Genomic DNA, 15933 nt, shown 5'->3' on the forward strand with positions numbered 1-15933 from the left:
TTACATAAATATTGGAAATTGGAAAGGTTACTGCTTAAGTTTTTATAATAGCAATTTGCATATACTCCAGAATGTTATGAAGAGTGATCAGATGAATTGCATAGTCCTTCTTTGCCATGAAAATTAACTTAATCCCAAAAAAACCTTTCCACTGCATTTCATTGCTGTCATTAAAGGACCTGCTGAGATCATTTCAGTAATCGTCTTGTTAACTCAGGTGAGAATGTTGACGAGCACAAGGCTGGAGATCATTATGTCAGGCTGATTGGGTTAGAATGGCAGACTTGACATGTTAAAAGGAGGGTGATGCTTGAAATCATTGTTCTTCCATTGTTAACCATGGTGACCTGCAAAGAAACGCGTGCAGCCATCATTGCGTTGCATAAAAATGGCTTCACAGGCAAGGATATTGTGGCTACTAAGATTGCACCTAAATCAACATTTTATAGGATCATCAAGAACTTCAAGGAAAGAGGTTCAATTCTTGTAAAGAAGGCTTCAGGGCATCCAAGAAAGTCCAGCAAGCGCCAGGATCGTCTCCTAAAGAGGATTCAGCTGCGGGATCGGAGTGCCACCAATGCAGAGCTTGCTCAGGAATGGCAGCAGGCAGGTGTGAGCACATCTGCACGCACAGTGAGGCCAAGACTTTTGGAAGATGGCCTGGTGTCAAGAAGGGCAGCAAAGAAGCCACATCAGGGACAGATTGATCTTCTGCAGAAAGTATAGTGAATGGACTGCTGAGGACTGGGGAAAAGTCATATTCTCCGATGAAGCCCCTTTCCAATTGTTTGGGGCATCTGGAAAAAGGCTTGTCCGGAGAAGAAAAGGTGAGCGCTACCATCAGTCCTGTGTCATGCCAACAGTAAAGCATCCTGACACCATTCATGTGTGGGGTTGCTTCTCATCCAAGGGAGTGGGCTCACTCACAATTCTGCCCAAAAACACAGCCATGAATAAAGAGTGGTACCAAAACACCCTCCAACAGCAACTTCTTCCAACAATCCAACAACAGTTTGGTGAAGAACAATGCATTTTCCAGCACGATGGAGCACCGTGCCATAAGGCAAAAGTGATAATTAAGTGGCTTGGGGACCTGAATGTTTAAATTTTGGGTCCATGGCCTGGAAACTCCCCAGATCTTAATCCCATTGAGAACTTGTGGTCAATGCTCAAGAGGCGGGTGGACAAACAAAAACCCACTAATTCTGACAAACTCCAAAAAGTGATTATGAAAGAATGGGTTGCTATCAGTCAGGATTTGGCCCAGAAGTTGATTGAGAGCATGCCCAGTCGAATTGCAGAGGTCCTGAAAAAGAAGGGCCAACACTGCAAATACTGACTCTTTGAATAAATGTCATGTAATTGTCGATAAAAGCCTTTGAAACGTATGAAGTGCTTGTAATTATATTTCAGTACATCACAGAAACAACTGAAACAAAGATCTAAAAGCAGTTTAGCAGCAAACTTTTTGAAAACCAATATTTATGTAATTCTCAAAACTTTTGGCCACGACTGTAATTCACAAAAAGTTAAGACTCTTCAAGCAACATTAACCGCAGACCGTATTTTAATTCTAAATCCAAAAGTGATATTGTAAAAATTCACTGGAAATTCATGAGGAAACCCATGACTTTTGTGTTGGCGGTGTTCAAACCATCTGAAATATTTCATGTACTCTACCATGTGGTCCTCTGGTCAGCCTGCCGAGGATGCGATGACATAGTTTGAGGGACGTGAATGTGATGTCCGTGACCGTAGTTAGGGTGCATTCGATGGGGATGCGGTGGGGGTCTCTCATGTGCTCGCCTTAAGGAAAGAGGACTAAACGTTATTATAGAAAAAAAAAATTAACACGAACACAAAACACCTTAAAGAAAGAGTTCTTCCTACTGCATAAGGCTTTAAGGGTTAGTTCACCCAAAAATTAAAATTCTGTCATTAATTACTCACCCTGATGTCGTTTTAACCCCGTAAGAGCTTCGTTCATCTTCAGAACACAAATTAAGATATTTTTAATGGAATCTGAGAGCTTTCAGACACTCCCATAGACAGCAACGCAACTGAAATGTTAATTTGTGTTCTGAAGATGAACGAAGGTCTTACGGGGTTGAAAGACATCAGGGTTAATAGAGTAATTAATGACATAATTTTCAATTTTTGGGTGAACAATCCCTTTCAGCTTTGCCATCACAGGCATAATACATAATTACATACAAAAATACATTACCAAATAAAATAAAGTTATTTTAAATTGCAATCATTTCACAATATTACTGGTCTTATTTTATTTCTGAACAAATACATATTCAGAAATATGTTGGGTGAGAAAAAGAGACTTGTACACAAATATCACAGCAACTCACGTCGGGTGCTGCATCATTCTGCGTCTCTGAACCTCCATCCTCTGCAATATGTCATGCTGGTGGAGCCTCTGGACAGGATTTGGGCCAAGAACGGGCAGGTGGTGTTGAAGCGCCTGGTGTTCAGGGGGAAGATGCTGCGGCAGAGGGGCACTGGAGCCTGGGAGATGATGGGAAGGCAGGGAGGGTGGAAGAGCTGGGGGCACCGAGTGGCCCGGGCCATGAGAAGGCAGTGGGGTGTGGAAGGGGAGGACGGGGTGAGGGATGACATAGTCCCCCTGTGGAGGAGGCTGTTGGGGAGGAGGGGCATTGCTGTGGGAGTGAGGACAGGAAGAGGAGGACTGGTGGTGCAAGGGGCGTGGAAGAGGGCCGTCTGGAGGAGAAAAGCAGAAAGGTTAGTATAAATGTAAGAAATGCATCTCCTTTTCCTGTTCTTTTATTTCTGAATGATACAATTTTTTCACGAAAGTCAAAAACTGCATCAAAAACAACTAACTGTGTTGATATTGGCTAATTATTGGGAAGAGGGAAAGACTTTAATGGAAACTCCATCAGGGCTGCAGGATGGTCTGGATATTGCCCAGGTAAGTGTTATTATCCTGGAGTAGATGAGTTGTACTGTTTGCTAAGGATTTGACATACAGAAGGGAATGAGGAAAAAGTAAAGGGAAAACAAAGATAAAGAATGGCTGCGAGATACAGGAGATAAATATAGCGAGAGAAAACGGGAGAATGTGCAAACAGGTGCTTGAGTGAGCTGTGAGTGGCAATTACTCCACTAAATTCAGGCCCACAAGGGAGACCAGCTATGCTCATTTATATTCCACACAACGCTATTGTGAGCACAATCGGCAATTAAGTGGGACTGCTGGGCACACTACCTGCAGCACTTAACACATTAAACATCAGGTGTTTCATCTAATTACCATAAAGCACAGACGCCAACATCTCAGCATCTTCACATTCTCACTCACGCACAATAAATCAAATTCTATTTTATTGCTTTCTTCTTCGAATATCTAATAAATTTGGAGTGTAATGGCTCATATTTCCCAAGGCTACATACATGTAAGTTATATCATTGTTCTGTGGTCTCAATTTCATTCTGTAAATAATTATTTCATATTAGTCAACTGGTATATTGATCAGGTGAAGTCAATACAACAACCATTATTTTAACGTGACTGTCCTTTATTTATCCGATTACTGTCATTTTTATTTATCAGGTAAAATTACCTAACTTTTAAATGAATTAAGAAATATGATTTAGAAAAATGTGGCACACAGACAATTTATTAAAACAATATTTTGTGAAATGTGAAGATTTATATAGAAGAAAATATATGAAATATTCTGTTGTGACTTTCCAATTAAAGAAATAAAATCCATAATGGAAAATCACATTTTTGTTTTAAGATGCACTGTTATATATAACAGTACAAAGCGTTTTATTTTTAAACCAGGACCATTCCACCACTAAATAAACACTAGTTTTGGATTAATAGTATTAAAATATTAAGGTAAAAGTGCGTACAGGAAGGATGCATGTAGTGCCTGCAGGAAGAGAGCTGAGGAGGCTGGGGCTGAGGCTGGGCCACTATGGCTGAGCTGAATGAGTCTGCCACGGTCTGCTGGCAGGGTCCAGGTGCAGCCTGGGAAACGTAAGCAGGAGGCCGGGAGGCGGAGGCTGGACAGCAGGGATCAAAGGCTGATGTGCTGTGAAACCCTGTACTGCTGGATCCACTGCTACGCACTGCACTGCTACTGAGATCCACCGGGAGAGTCTGCTGAGACATAGAAAGAAGCAGGAAGACAGAAACCAGCAGTTAATCTAGCTGCAAATGTGATGTATTTGAACAAAGACATCTGTTCCATTAGCATATGGCTGATGAAGTGACTTTGAAGAGAATCTTAATGGTTGTCAGAGTGTTGCTTCGGGGTTGCTAGGGCATTTTATTACATAAAATATCATCATCATCATCAATAATATTTATTATTATTTTACAATATATTAAGTTATTTATATTTTTACTGTTTACATCAAGTCTTCCCACAGAACAACATGATGCACTGGCGACTGCTTGTAGTTGTATGTAGTCGAGGATGATTCAAGTTAAGCCCCATATTTAGGTTGACAAGCAGTTGTCAGTTTGTCACGTGAGAGTGCTATTTTGCTCCTGTTGCTTCTCATAACTTTGACAACACTGAAATGATGAAAGTTAAATCTACAGCAGATTCCACACGTGTCTCTTATCTTGCAGCTGATTTGCTTGTATTCACAGCAGTCTTCTTTTAGTCAGCTGCCTGGAGTTTAATACATGGGGTTAGGGCTGTATATCTCGTAAAATAATATCTTCAACACTCTCTTCAATAAAGGCACATATCAGGTCCATATATAAAAAAATAAAAATAATAATTAATTAACTAGCCAAAGAAATTATATGGATAACCAAAACAGTATTAAATGCCTCTCGAAACGAGGGCATTCACTCCAAATCTAATCCTCTACACACTCTGATGTATAAAACATGCCTGACAGCACCTCGCTTCGCTCTACACCTCCTGTCTGCGCATATCTGATGATTAGCTAACGGCACTTCCTGCTCATTGCCCATTCATCAAAGGCCAGAGACATTTGCCAAATGCATTCCACACAGAAACAACTCTGCTTTCATGGTAAATGCCCTGAAAGCCCAGCATGCATTGGGACAAAGTGTCATGACATTCGTGGCCAAAGTTTTTTTTTCAAACACAACATTCTCTTTTGTTTTGACACACAAACTCATGCACAACATGCACACGCAACACTTCTCTACACTGGTAAATAATAGTATTCAGCAGCCAAGGCAATTAGTTCAGTGTGAATTATTCAACAACACTGAGAGGATGGCCTCAAACAAAATCCCGACGGAAAAGCTCAGTTCTAGAAAAATACTTTTTTCATAAAGGTGCTTTGTATTTTCCTCGTCATCATCAAAACATGAAGGGTGATTTAGTATTTCAAGAAGACAGAATCTTAACTAATTCCAAACAAAAACATATGCGGTTACAAAACAAACCATGTGTGAAATGAAAAACAGACGGTGCTGTCAACACTACGGACATTATATTTTGCACAGTCAACATATTTTTTTGATTTTTTTTCTCCTCAATTCATGTAGCAAAAAGATATCCTCGCCTTTTTCAACACACCCACAATCCAAGGTTCTCAAGAACCTGTCGAGCAGTTATTTAGGTACCTGGTCATGGTACTGGTTGCTGCTGTTTACACCTCCACAGGGTGCAGGCATGGCGGTGGGCCTCTCCAGAGGGCAGCTGGACTCTGGGAAGGTTAAGGAAGGAGGGACCGGGGTGGTGTGGTGGTGATGGTGGAAGTGGTGCGAGTGACCATGGGAGTGCTGGGAGCCAGAATGCTGGGGTCCAGACTGCTGTGTCGTCCCACTCTGCATGCACCCTGAGGGGGTGTGGCCTATGGAGAGGTGCCCTGAAGACGGACCGCTGCAAGGAGAGTGCTGGGGGCAACAAGAAGGTAACCTGGGCATCGCCACACCTCCATTCTCACTAGACAAGCTTCTTCTGCGGTCGTCTGATTGGGGGATAAAGACATATCATTAAAAAAATATTCATCATATCAATCGATGTCACTGTCAATTATTGGACAGCAGCGTCTCTTTACCTTCAGTGGCAGTGGTGTTGGTGATGCTAGGTCCTGGCACTTCACCGTGGCTCTGAACAGCCAGTGTGCTATCGGGGGCGGCCGCTGAGCAGCTACTGGAGGGACCAGGACCCTCCCGTGGCGATTCTGAGGTACAGGCATTATGGGATGAGGAAGAGAAAGAAGAACTGACCAGCTGTGGGTGTGTGCTGTCAGAAGTGGTTGGCACGACTGAGAGATCTGAAGATGGATCAGCATATACAAAGACAAACACACAAACATAAAAGATAAACCTTTCTGACTAGCCATGAACAATATATATTGGTTATTTGCCGATATCAGAATGTTTATTTTTATCAGTGTTGGTCAATACTTGATTTTTAATTGTGCATATTATTTTCCGCTAGTTTTACATTTAGATTAGCCTTGCCACCATGTAATTAAATCAATTTAATAATACTGTTAGTAAGGTCAGTAAGGTTTTTTAAATGTTTCCGAAACACATCTCATGCTCACTGAGGCTGCACTTTTTGACCAAAAACAGCATTATTGTGAAATATTATTATAATTTCAAACAACGGTTTGCTATTTTATTTTAATTTTCAAATGTAATTTATTCACGTGATTGCAAAGCTGAATTATCAGCAGCCATAACCCCAGTCTTCAGTGTCACATGATCCTTCTAATATGAAGAAATAATTCTAATACGCTGATTTGGTTAAACATCATTATCAATGCTGGAAATAGTTTGTTTTGCTTAATATTTCTGTAAAACAAAATGTATTTGTAAGCATTATCTTTGAAGGACTTGTTTGAAATATAATTTGTTTCTGTAACATTACACTTTACTGTGTTCTTGCTGAATAGAAGTATTCGTTTCTTTCATACTGTACATTAATGTTGTGATAAAATTCTCTTATAGTATTTAAAATGACTGATTTCAAATTTTTTCTTTTTTCTTTTCCAGTGGGACTCATTTTTAATTATTAAAGAAAATTAACTGATATCAGCGCAATTTAACCATCAGTGCATCCACACTTTTGACTGCTTCTCAAATGCAGCAGCCAATGAGTACACCTTAAATATTAACTACAAGGGTCTTCTTAACTGAAAGGCGTTTTTTTGCAACTGGCAACAGATGGTCTTCTCCAGCTCTAGAACATCAGTGTGATTGTTCACGTGCATTTTCAACTCAGACTTTATTCACGAAGTGGCCCATGAGGGTAGCTACTCATTAACATTCCATTGTGAGTAATCCATCTGCTATTTCCTAGCAAATCAATTTCTCACTTCGTCAAAAGAAACGCAAATGCAATCATATCTCAGCCTGCTCTTTTACCTCCCCACCAGCTATAGACCCCAAAGACAAACAAAGAGACTTTATGACAGTAAATCAAGCAAAACAATGTAAATGAGTTCTCCTTTGACAAACCTTGAGATTTGGGAGCACATCACAGATTAATGAGATAACACTACACAGACTGTATTTCCTTCTCCAGAATGGCAGTTTAATTGGTTCCTATAGTAGTTCTCCCAGAGCTTGAAGTGGAAAAAACAAAAGTGCCCGTACTCAACCCAACTCCCCCCACCCCCATTTATATATTTATTTATATTAAATAAGTACTTTAATAATTTACAATGTATGTATAGTGCCACAATTAATCAATAATTACAGTAAAAGTTTTCAATACAAATTAACCAGTCAAGTTGTGATACCAAACAGCACCACAAGGAGATGCCAAAGACCACTAAATCGCCTGCCTTTTACGACTATACGGATCCATTCAGAATTGCTAAATCTCTGACCACCGCATGATCAGCGGTCATTATAAAACACTTTTGCTTTTAAACCAAATACATGCTGAAATTAATAATTTTACTGACACCTGGACGTAAGTCACTATTCTCTCCGCAATCGCTGGTGAAATCGGCCGTGTTTTCTCTGCATTAGTGCTGATTTGAACTTACTGATTTAATTAGTTCACTGGTTCCTTGGAGTTGACTAGCCGGTTTCTTTTCATTTAAAGATATTATTTTTGTTATAAAGTACAGATTCAAATTAGTAATCAATAATTATTATTCTACTACGTACTTCCCCTGACATGCTCTCGCACCTCACACACTCTGCTTGCATTCATTTATGTGACTGGTCGAGATGAGAGGTGATCCCGCATATAATCACCCAGACCCTGACGCTTTTACTCAGCGTACATGTTAATAAAGTCTCACACCTTATTAATATCATCTTGGAAGCAAAATCTAATAGGTAGCACTTTTCGCTATCGAATTATGCTACCATCTTTTTTTATGGGAGGTAGCAAACCGGCCCACTTCAAGCAATGGTTCTCTCTGATTCTTTGGGGCCAGTGGCTGATTGCATAACAGGCAGACATCGTCATTATGTTGCCTGCAAATGAAATCATAATTAAACTCAATTACACACAATAAAAGGGATGCTCTTGTTCTCCATCAGTCTGTGGCTGTGAGAGAATGCTGTACAGGTGTGAAGGCTATTTATGCTGCTGTGCATGCTGAAACGATATAGATTAATCATTATTAATGGGGCCTGAACACACAGTCGAGCTGCAGTCCACAGCAATGAACACCACTAACCGAATCTACCAGATTCATTCCTCGTCCCCCTCCCACACAGAGATACAGCTCAGAGACAGAGAGGGAGGACCGCTTACAGTGAAAGAGGAGTAGATTAGATGTGACATCTAATATTTCCCAAACCCACGCAGTGTTAAACTGGGTGATCTAACTCTCATTCCCTCCTTTATATTCCAGACCTGAAGACCATCATTACAGCACAGAGTCAGGGAGACGCTCATCAAATAACTCATCAAACCTGTTAGATTTCAAATAATGGCTGACACACAAAATAATATCTCCCTTGATTTCTCACGGCTCAACAAATGTGGACAGCAGATTGTTTTTAGTTGTTATGGTTATGCAACGCTTTTCTGTTGTTTTTAAAGTTGTGGTTACTCATGTATATCGAGCACTTGAGTTAAGCATGAGAAGAAGTCATGACCAGAACAATATTCAAAAGGCCTTTTCATATTCTGAAATGAGGGGATATTAAATTCCTGTCGAGTTCCTGTTGCTTTCTCCCTTCGACTCCCTTTAGTTGGGCTGCTAAACTGGATGGATATAGGTTTTCAGTCCTGAAGCCATTGATCATGAAAAACACATGAATTCATACACTCCTGCTTCTCTACATCTAAAGATTTTAAACTTCACATGACAATAATAGAAGTAGCACAAACTGATACAGAGAAGACACAAAGGATAATATAGGAGAATAAATAGGGATGTGGAATGCCTTGGTACTATATTGGTTTTCTGCCATTATTAGTTAGTTTGTTGCTGTTTTTGGTCAACTGGTATAGGTCAACATTGGATAATTAATTGTTCATGCTCATGTCCACTACTTTTTACATTTAAGCATTAAATGATGGCAAAGGTAAAGTTAATCTTAAAAAACACTAAGAATTTTATATCACTGTTAAATGTTAACTTTAGCATATTTCAAAATGAATGTCCATTTTTCATACTGAAAATGATGTTGTGATCCCTAAATTCACTTGAATTCACACTGAATTTAGTTTTTAATTTTGACATTATTTCACCAAATTAGTATAAAATGTAATATCTTGCATAACATTACAATTAATGGCTTACATGAGCCAGAACGGTAATATTGAGAGATCCATACAGAGCCCCAAACCTACTGCACATTTGCTACTGTGCCCACAATTACTGACCATTAAATTACTCGATTAAAATAAGAGAACAAATTAAAATGATTTACCTTAAATTAAGGAACAAATTAGTAAAATGTGGCCACGAGTTACTTAAAACAGTTAACTAATAAACCAAACATGGCCACCCATTAATAAGCCATGGGAACCAGTTTAATTAGTGGCCACTATATCGATATTCTTCACTTAAGTCATGTGTACATCCCTATGTGTAAAGAATAGCAAAGGTTTCCTCACCGTCCTCGTCCACGGTGAGGTCCACCACCTCTCCAGCACTCTGTCTGAGTGGCTGGATGACGGTAGACAGGCGATGCCGGCCACGTCCCTCCTGAGCTCGGCTCTGGGAACAGCTGGGACCCCAGTGCATCCTGCCATGGCTTCCCACAGAGCGCAGCCTGCACAACACACAGATGACAGCCTACATTAACATAACTGTAAAACTAATTGAAATCAAGGACAAAACTAAATTATCAACTGATCGGACGTGGTAATGACTGGGGACGCACAATATAGTTTTTTGCCAAATTTCTGATATGCCAATATTTCATTTTGGCCAACAGCCGATGCGGATACAGATATATATTTCCTTTTGTTTTGAAACGAGACCAACTCTCTCCTGTGCAGAAATTATAAATAAATAAACAGTACAGACCAAAAGTTTGGACACACCTTCTCATTCAAAGAGTTTTCTTTATTTTCATGACTATGAAAATTGTAGATTCACACTGAAGGCATCAAGGGCTATTTGACCAAGAAGGAGAGAGATGGGGTGCTGCGCCAGATGACCTGGCCTCCACAGTCACCGGACCTGAACCCAATCGAGATGGTTTAGGGGTGAGCTGGACCGCAGACAGAAGGCAAAACGGTCAACAAGTGCTAAGCATCTCTCGGGGAACTCCTTCAAGACTGTTGGAAGACCATTTCAGGTGACTACCTCTTGAAGCTCATTAAGAGAAAGCCAAGAGTGTGCAAAGCAGTAATCAAAGCAAAAGGTGGCTACTTTGAAGAACCTAGAATATTACATATTTTCAGTTGTTTCACACTTTTTTGTTATGTATATAATTCCACATGTGTTAATTCATAGTTTTGACGCCTTCAGTGTGAATCTACAATTTTCATAGTCATGAAAATAAAGAAAACTCTTTGAATGAGAAGGTGTGTCCAAACTTTTGGTCTGTACTTTATATATATTTAATTTGGATTAGTTGAGCAAAAACTTATGTTAGAACTAATAAACATTATTAAATTTTTTTAATGAGAGTTATTTGAAAGCTTTGAAAATAACCATAAAAAAATCAATCTCTGCAGTTTTTTAAGAGAATAATTTTACATATTAAACAATAGTATATATGTAACTATGGTATATATTAAACTAATTTACAAGTGTCATGTTTGTGATTTTTATTCATGTAAACTTCTGACCTTATAATAAAAACAGACTTGTGATTTTATGACATCAATTACTCTCCATGAAGATATTTTGTATATTTCCTACCGTAAATATCAAAACTTAATTTGAGATTAGTAATATGCATAGCTAACGTGATGTGGTGATGTGATGTGCACGCAAGTGTTTAAAAAAAGCTTGCAGGCTACTGCATATCTGGTGCACTCGGTTCTTTTTGGCATTGATTTGCCAGCATAACAGCAACCCCTAGATAAACGGCCTTAACGGACAGGCATTAGGACCCAGGTGAGGCGGTCGTGGCTGTCGCTGATCCTGCTGTATGCGCAATAATAATTTATGTTATCACACATGTGTCTTTGTGTACGTAATTTCTCAGATTAAATGCAGCGTTCCAAAACAGTGAATTTAATTCACCATTAAGGCGAAAGTTTGCTTCAAGAATGACCACACTGCTAACGTGATCTTATTACCACACCCTGAGCACGTGAGCTATTACTCTTATCGGCAGTGCATATCTTCATAATTCTTTTTTTAAACTATGAACACTGATGTTTACATTTTAAACCTTTATCAGTCTATTATGATAACATCCTGATAGCATTGTGCATCTCTAGTAATGACTGGTAAAAGTGGTCAATCGAGGACAGAGCAAATGTGCTGCAGAGGCAGACCTGTGTTTGTGCTCTGGATTTTGTTGTTTCCAGCGTGCTGTAGCAGGGCATTAAAGCTGCAACTGTAGCAGCTACTGGAATGACCGCCTGGAACGTAAATAAGAGCCAGCTGACATGAGAGCTAGAGCTCTTCACACACACATTAGAAAACCTATGAGAAGATGTAGCACACTAGTGCCTTAAGAGTATAACATGCACGTATTTCACAATTATACACAGAACCATGACTAGTGTAATCCACAAAACGGAAAAAACAACAACTTTCACACCCTAACAAGAAACAACCCATGCAATCAGCAGATAAACAAAAACCACTACCAAACACCATGACCTGTCATGAATGAATGCATCTGTAAAAACCTAATTTCATGAGAAGACATTCAGGAAAAAATAAAGAAACTGTGAACATGAAAGCTTATTTGACTGGCAATTCTGACTTACATGCCTCTGATTGGTCATTGCGTTCACACATTCAACAAATATATCTGTGATTTGCTACAAAATTCAGCGCTCCAAAAACACGTTGTGAACTGAAACCTTTGACGCTCTCCCCAGACACTCACACAAATTTGGGAGCATTTGAAAGCAGCCGCCTGTCAGCATGTCGGTATTATGTACTACCAGTACTGTGGAAAGGCTGGTATCATTACGTTTTTAAAATGTAAGTACTGGCTTGGTTCCGAAATGCCAGTACTTATGACAACACTATTGTAGAATTTAGTTTTGTCTGGAGAGTTTAAATAACATGGCAGTTTTCCAAAATCCCAAATAAATAATTCTGGAATTCTGGAATCACTCTTGGAATTCTAGCCCTCTGTGAGGATTTGATTCCATAGGAAGAGCACAGTGGCCCTGGCTGCTGTAAAGCAGAGTGTGTCTGGGAATAGAGTTGTTCTCCAGGCTGGGATTTAGTGGCCCCAAGCCCCTGTGTCTGGAGAGCAGGGGAAGCCCCCTGCGTCCCAACCCAACACTGGTGAGCCCGTTAACCACAGATTGCATCATTAAAACATCAAAACAAAATGATTACCAACAGGCTTGGAGGGGTGAGGGATTCTCTGGAGACCAGGGGAGTGACTCCAGAACAGTCAGTTTCCTTGTGAACTTCTCAGTGAGGGTGTTTACATGCACATCTTAACACCCGTTATGCTTAATAAATCAATGATATGTAGGTCATGTAAACACTTTATAAATAGTGTTCTTTATCAGAATCAGAATCAGAATAATTTATAAATTTATAAATTATATATATAAATTTATATATAAATTTATAAAGGCAGTTTAAGTACAATCAGTTCAGACACATAGATTTCGGCTCATTACCACAATATCCTTCTGCTTGCAAACACCTTTTCCGATGTTTTGTTGGTTTCATCGTGTGTAAGTCTATTGATGTTCTGACATAACTACTCATGTCAACTTCACGATCTGTGTGTACAACAGAATACTAAACTAGATTTATTTTGTTGCGGATTTAAAAACATTTAAGGGAGCAGATCAGATTGAACGGCGTGCTCTCAGCGTCAGTTTTCAGAGCGAAAAGGACTGACTATTAGAGAAAACCTCCTAAGGCGTCATTCAGAACATCTGCACTCAGAGGACGAATAAAACAAAAACAGAAAAAACAAATTACTAATTCTATGTCACTATAAACACTCAACGCACAATTCCTGCTTCTTTAATTTACCCCTAGGATCAACAAAAGTACATCCAAATTGCATGCATTAAAAAATCCATAAAATGAAAATAATACATAATTGGGCGAGGGGGAAGGGGAAGTTATAATCTTAAAACTGAAACATACAGAAGCAAACAATCCTAACAAATGGAAGGACTCCTAGGAGTTGAACTCTTGAAATGACGAATATCTTAAATCAGCGGGTTTCAATTCCAGTACTCGTGCCCTCCTGCTCTGTATATTTTGCATGTCTCTCTGTTAACACACCTGATTCAGATAATCAGCTTGTTAGAATTGAACTCCGTTTATGAACTGTGTTCAGATTTGACATGGTCTCTACATAGTGTTCATTGCTCCCTACTCCCTGAGCAGGGGAAATCTGTTGAGTTTTACTACACTTCGGAACATTCATTCACGGATTTGCGGTGCACAACGTCTTCACACACGGACAAGTGACAACATATACATCTGTAAATAAATACAATTTAAATTCACATCTCGCACACTTCAATGCATTTTGAATAGAACTTAAATGTTCGCTTCAAACTGGAATCATGGCGGAATAAGAGAAAATTACAAAATATGCAGAGCAGGGGGGCGCAAGGACTGGAATTGAGAACCGTGGTCTTAAATCGTCAAACATTTACCACAGCAAAATCTCTTCACATGTCAAAACTACTACAAAGCCGTTGTGTTTAATACATATTGCTTTACTGTTGTGGTCGTTTATTAACAATAAAAGTTCATGAACAACTTCTTCAAATTCCACCGAGTAATATCATTCATTAGCCTGACTGTAAGTGGTTTACAACTGCCAAGCAATTTGATGCATTAATAAACAAATCAACTGATGTGTGATCCCATGTGAAATAAATTTTATTTTAAAGAAGCTTGAATCAAGGCTCATCCAATGACATTTTAGAGACATAACTATGTAAGATAAAATAAAAACATAACTTATTTTTATTTGGCAGCTTATTATAATTCGGCTATCAAACTGCCCAGCTATTTCACTTCAGCACCGCATTTATCACACACACACACACACACGAACACACGAACACACACCATGCGAGCGCAGGAGGATTAAAGCCCATAGTCGCTGAAGTTGTCCGCTTTGACTCAGATAACTCGTTAAATCCATGAAATGAAAGAGATAGAAACGAGGAGTTGGTGTCACACACATTTAATGGCTGGTACACCGCAACACGCTCTTCTCATTCATGAGAGATTAACTCTTTCTTGGCGTTACAAATAAAGTAAAGACAAAATAATAACAAGGCGGCAGAGCGAACTTATCCATAGACTACATGAGAACCACTATGGATGATAAGTTCGCTCTGCCGCCTTGTTATTATTTTCATGGACTCCGCACTATAATGTGATGCATGCAAAATACAGAGTACATCAGACGTACATCGTCTGCAGATATAAGGTATTTCATTGCACTTTAACAAGTAATGTGAACGCCCTATATATATGTGCAATATTTTAAACGAGCCTGAGTTTAAACTGAGTTTAATGCCACAGTAATGTTAGAATGCATCTCTTTCTTGTTCCTGTTGCAGTGCGTCGAGCTCGTCATGAGGCGCGCGGTCCGGAGCGCTGTATGACTGATGCATCAGTTCAATTCAACTTTACTCCAAATATATCAACTTACCCGTTTTAAATACTTTATATTTTACGTGTTCGTTTATGTCCAATAGTAGTGTCAAACTGTTGAACTTTAAATTAAATCTACTATTGATTTTCACCGTTGACATTTAGACTGATAACTTCCGTGCACAGATGCAGCAGATCTGTCACAGGACACGCGATATGACGGTTGCGTCCAACTGTATATGAACTAGTAGGCCTGTCACGATAACAAATTTTGCTGGACGATAAATTGTCCAAGAAATTATTGCGATAAACGATAATATTGTCATTCTAAGACTAATATAATGTCATTTCAACTAATATAATGATAATGGCATAAAAATAAAGGTACACCTTTTCAAAGATCAATAAACTTTTATTTCTAAAGAATATTTAACACTGAAAACATTTTAAATATCCATAATAAATGAACAAAACAACCAAAACCAATAAAAGCAATGGATTCTCAGTCTGTTAAAGAAAAATCACTTGAATAAATACCAAAAACTATAAATAAAATGGATGCCGTTTGTGACACGTATGTTCTCCCAGGCAATTCATACTGGCTGTCAAATGTTTGCAACATTCGTCTAAATGCCGGCTTTTCGACGATACTAAAGGGCAGCATCTCTTTAGCAATTAAGCGAACTACACTGTCGGTTAGTGCACACCATTTTGGACTGTTCTGCTTGTATTTTGTTTGTCGTCTAAACGCCCCAGTGATTGTACACTGTCGAGAAGACGGAGTAGTTGTAGTTT

General features: G+C 39.2%; 1 protein-coding gene across 5 annotated transcripts in view; it reads right to left on the reverse strand.

The window, feature by feature from the left end:
• The window catches only part of LOC132105346 (E3 ubiquitin-protein ligase Arkadia-like), a 54408-nt gene that overhangs the window by 5511 nt on the left and 32964 nt on the right, over positions 1-15933 (reverse strand). For 2 of the 5 annotated variants that reach the window (XM_059510457.1, XM_059510450.1), the window contains exons 4-9: positions 10020-10177; positions 6037-6255; positions 5600-5946; positions 3895-4144; positions 2364-2733; positions 1681-1806 (exon numbers count right to left, since the gene is read on the reverse strand). In XM_059510457.1, the coding sequence (XP_059366440.1) occupies positions 1681-1806; positions 2364-2733; positions 3895-4144; positions 5600-5946; positions 6037-6255; positions 10020-10177 (1470 nt within the window). Of the gene's footprint in view, positions 1-1680; positions 1807-2363; positions 2734-3894; positions 4148-5599; positions 5947-6036; positions 6256-10019; positions 10178-15933 lie in introns of all 5 variants that reach the window. The other 3 variants (XM_059510455.1, XM_059510441.1, XM_059510460.1) reach the window with 2 other exon arrangements.

Source organism: Carassius carassius, chromosome 2 (genome assembly GCF_963082965.1).
Source record: "Carassius carassius chromosome 2, fCarCar2.1, whole genome shotgun sequence".
Taxonomy (NCBI): domain Eukaryota; kingdom Metazoa; phylum Chordata; class Actinopteri; order Cypriniformes; family Cyprinidae; genus Carassius; species Carassius carassius.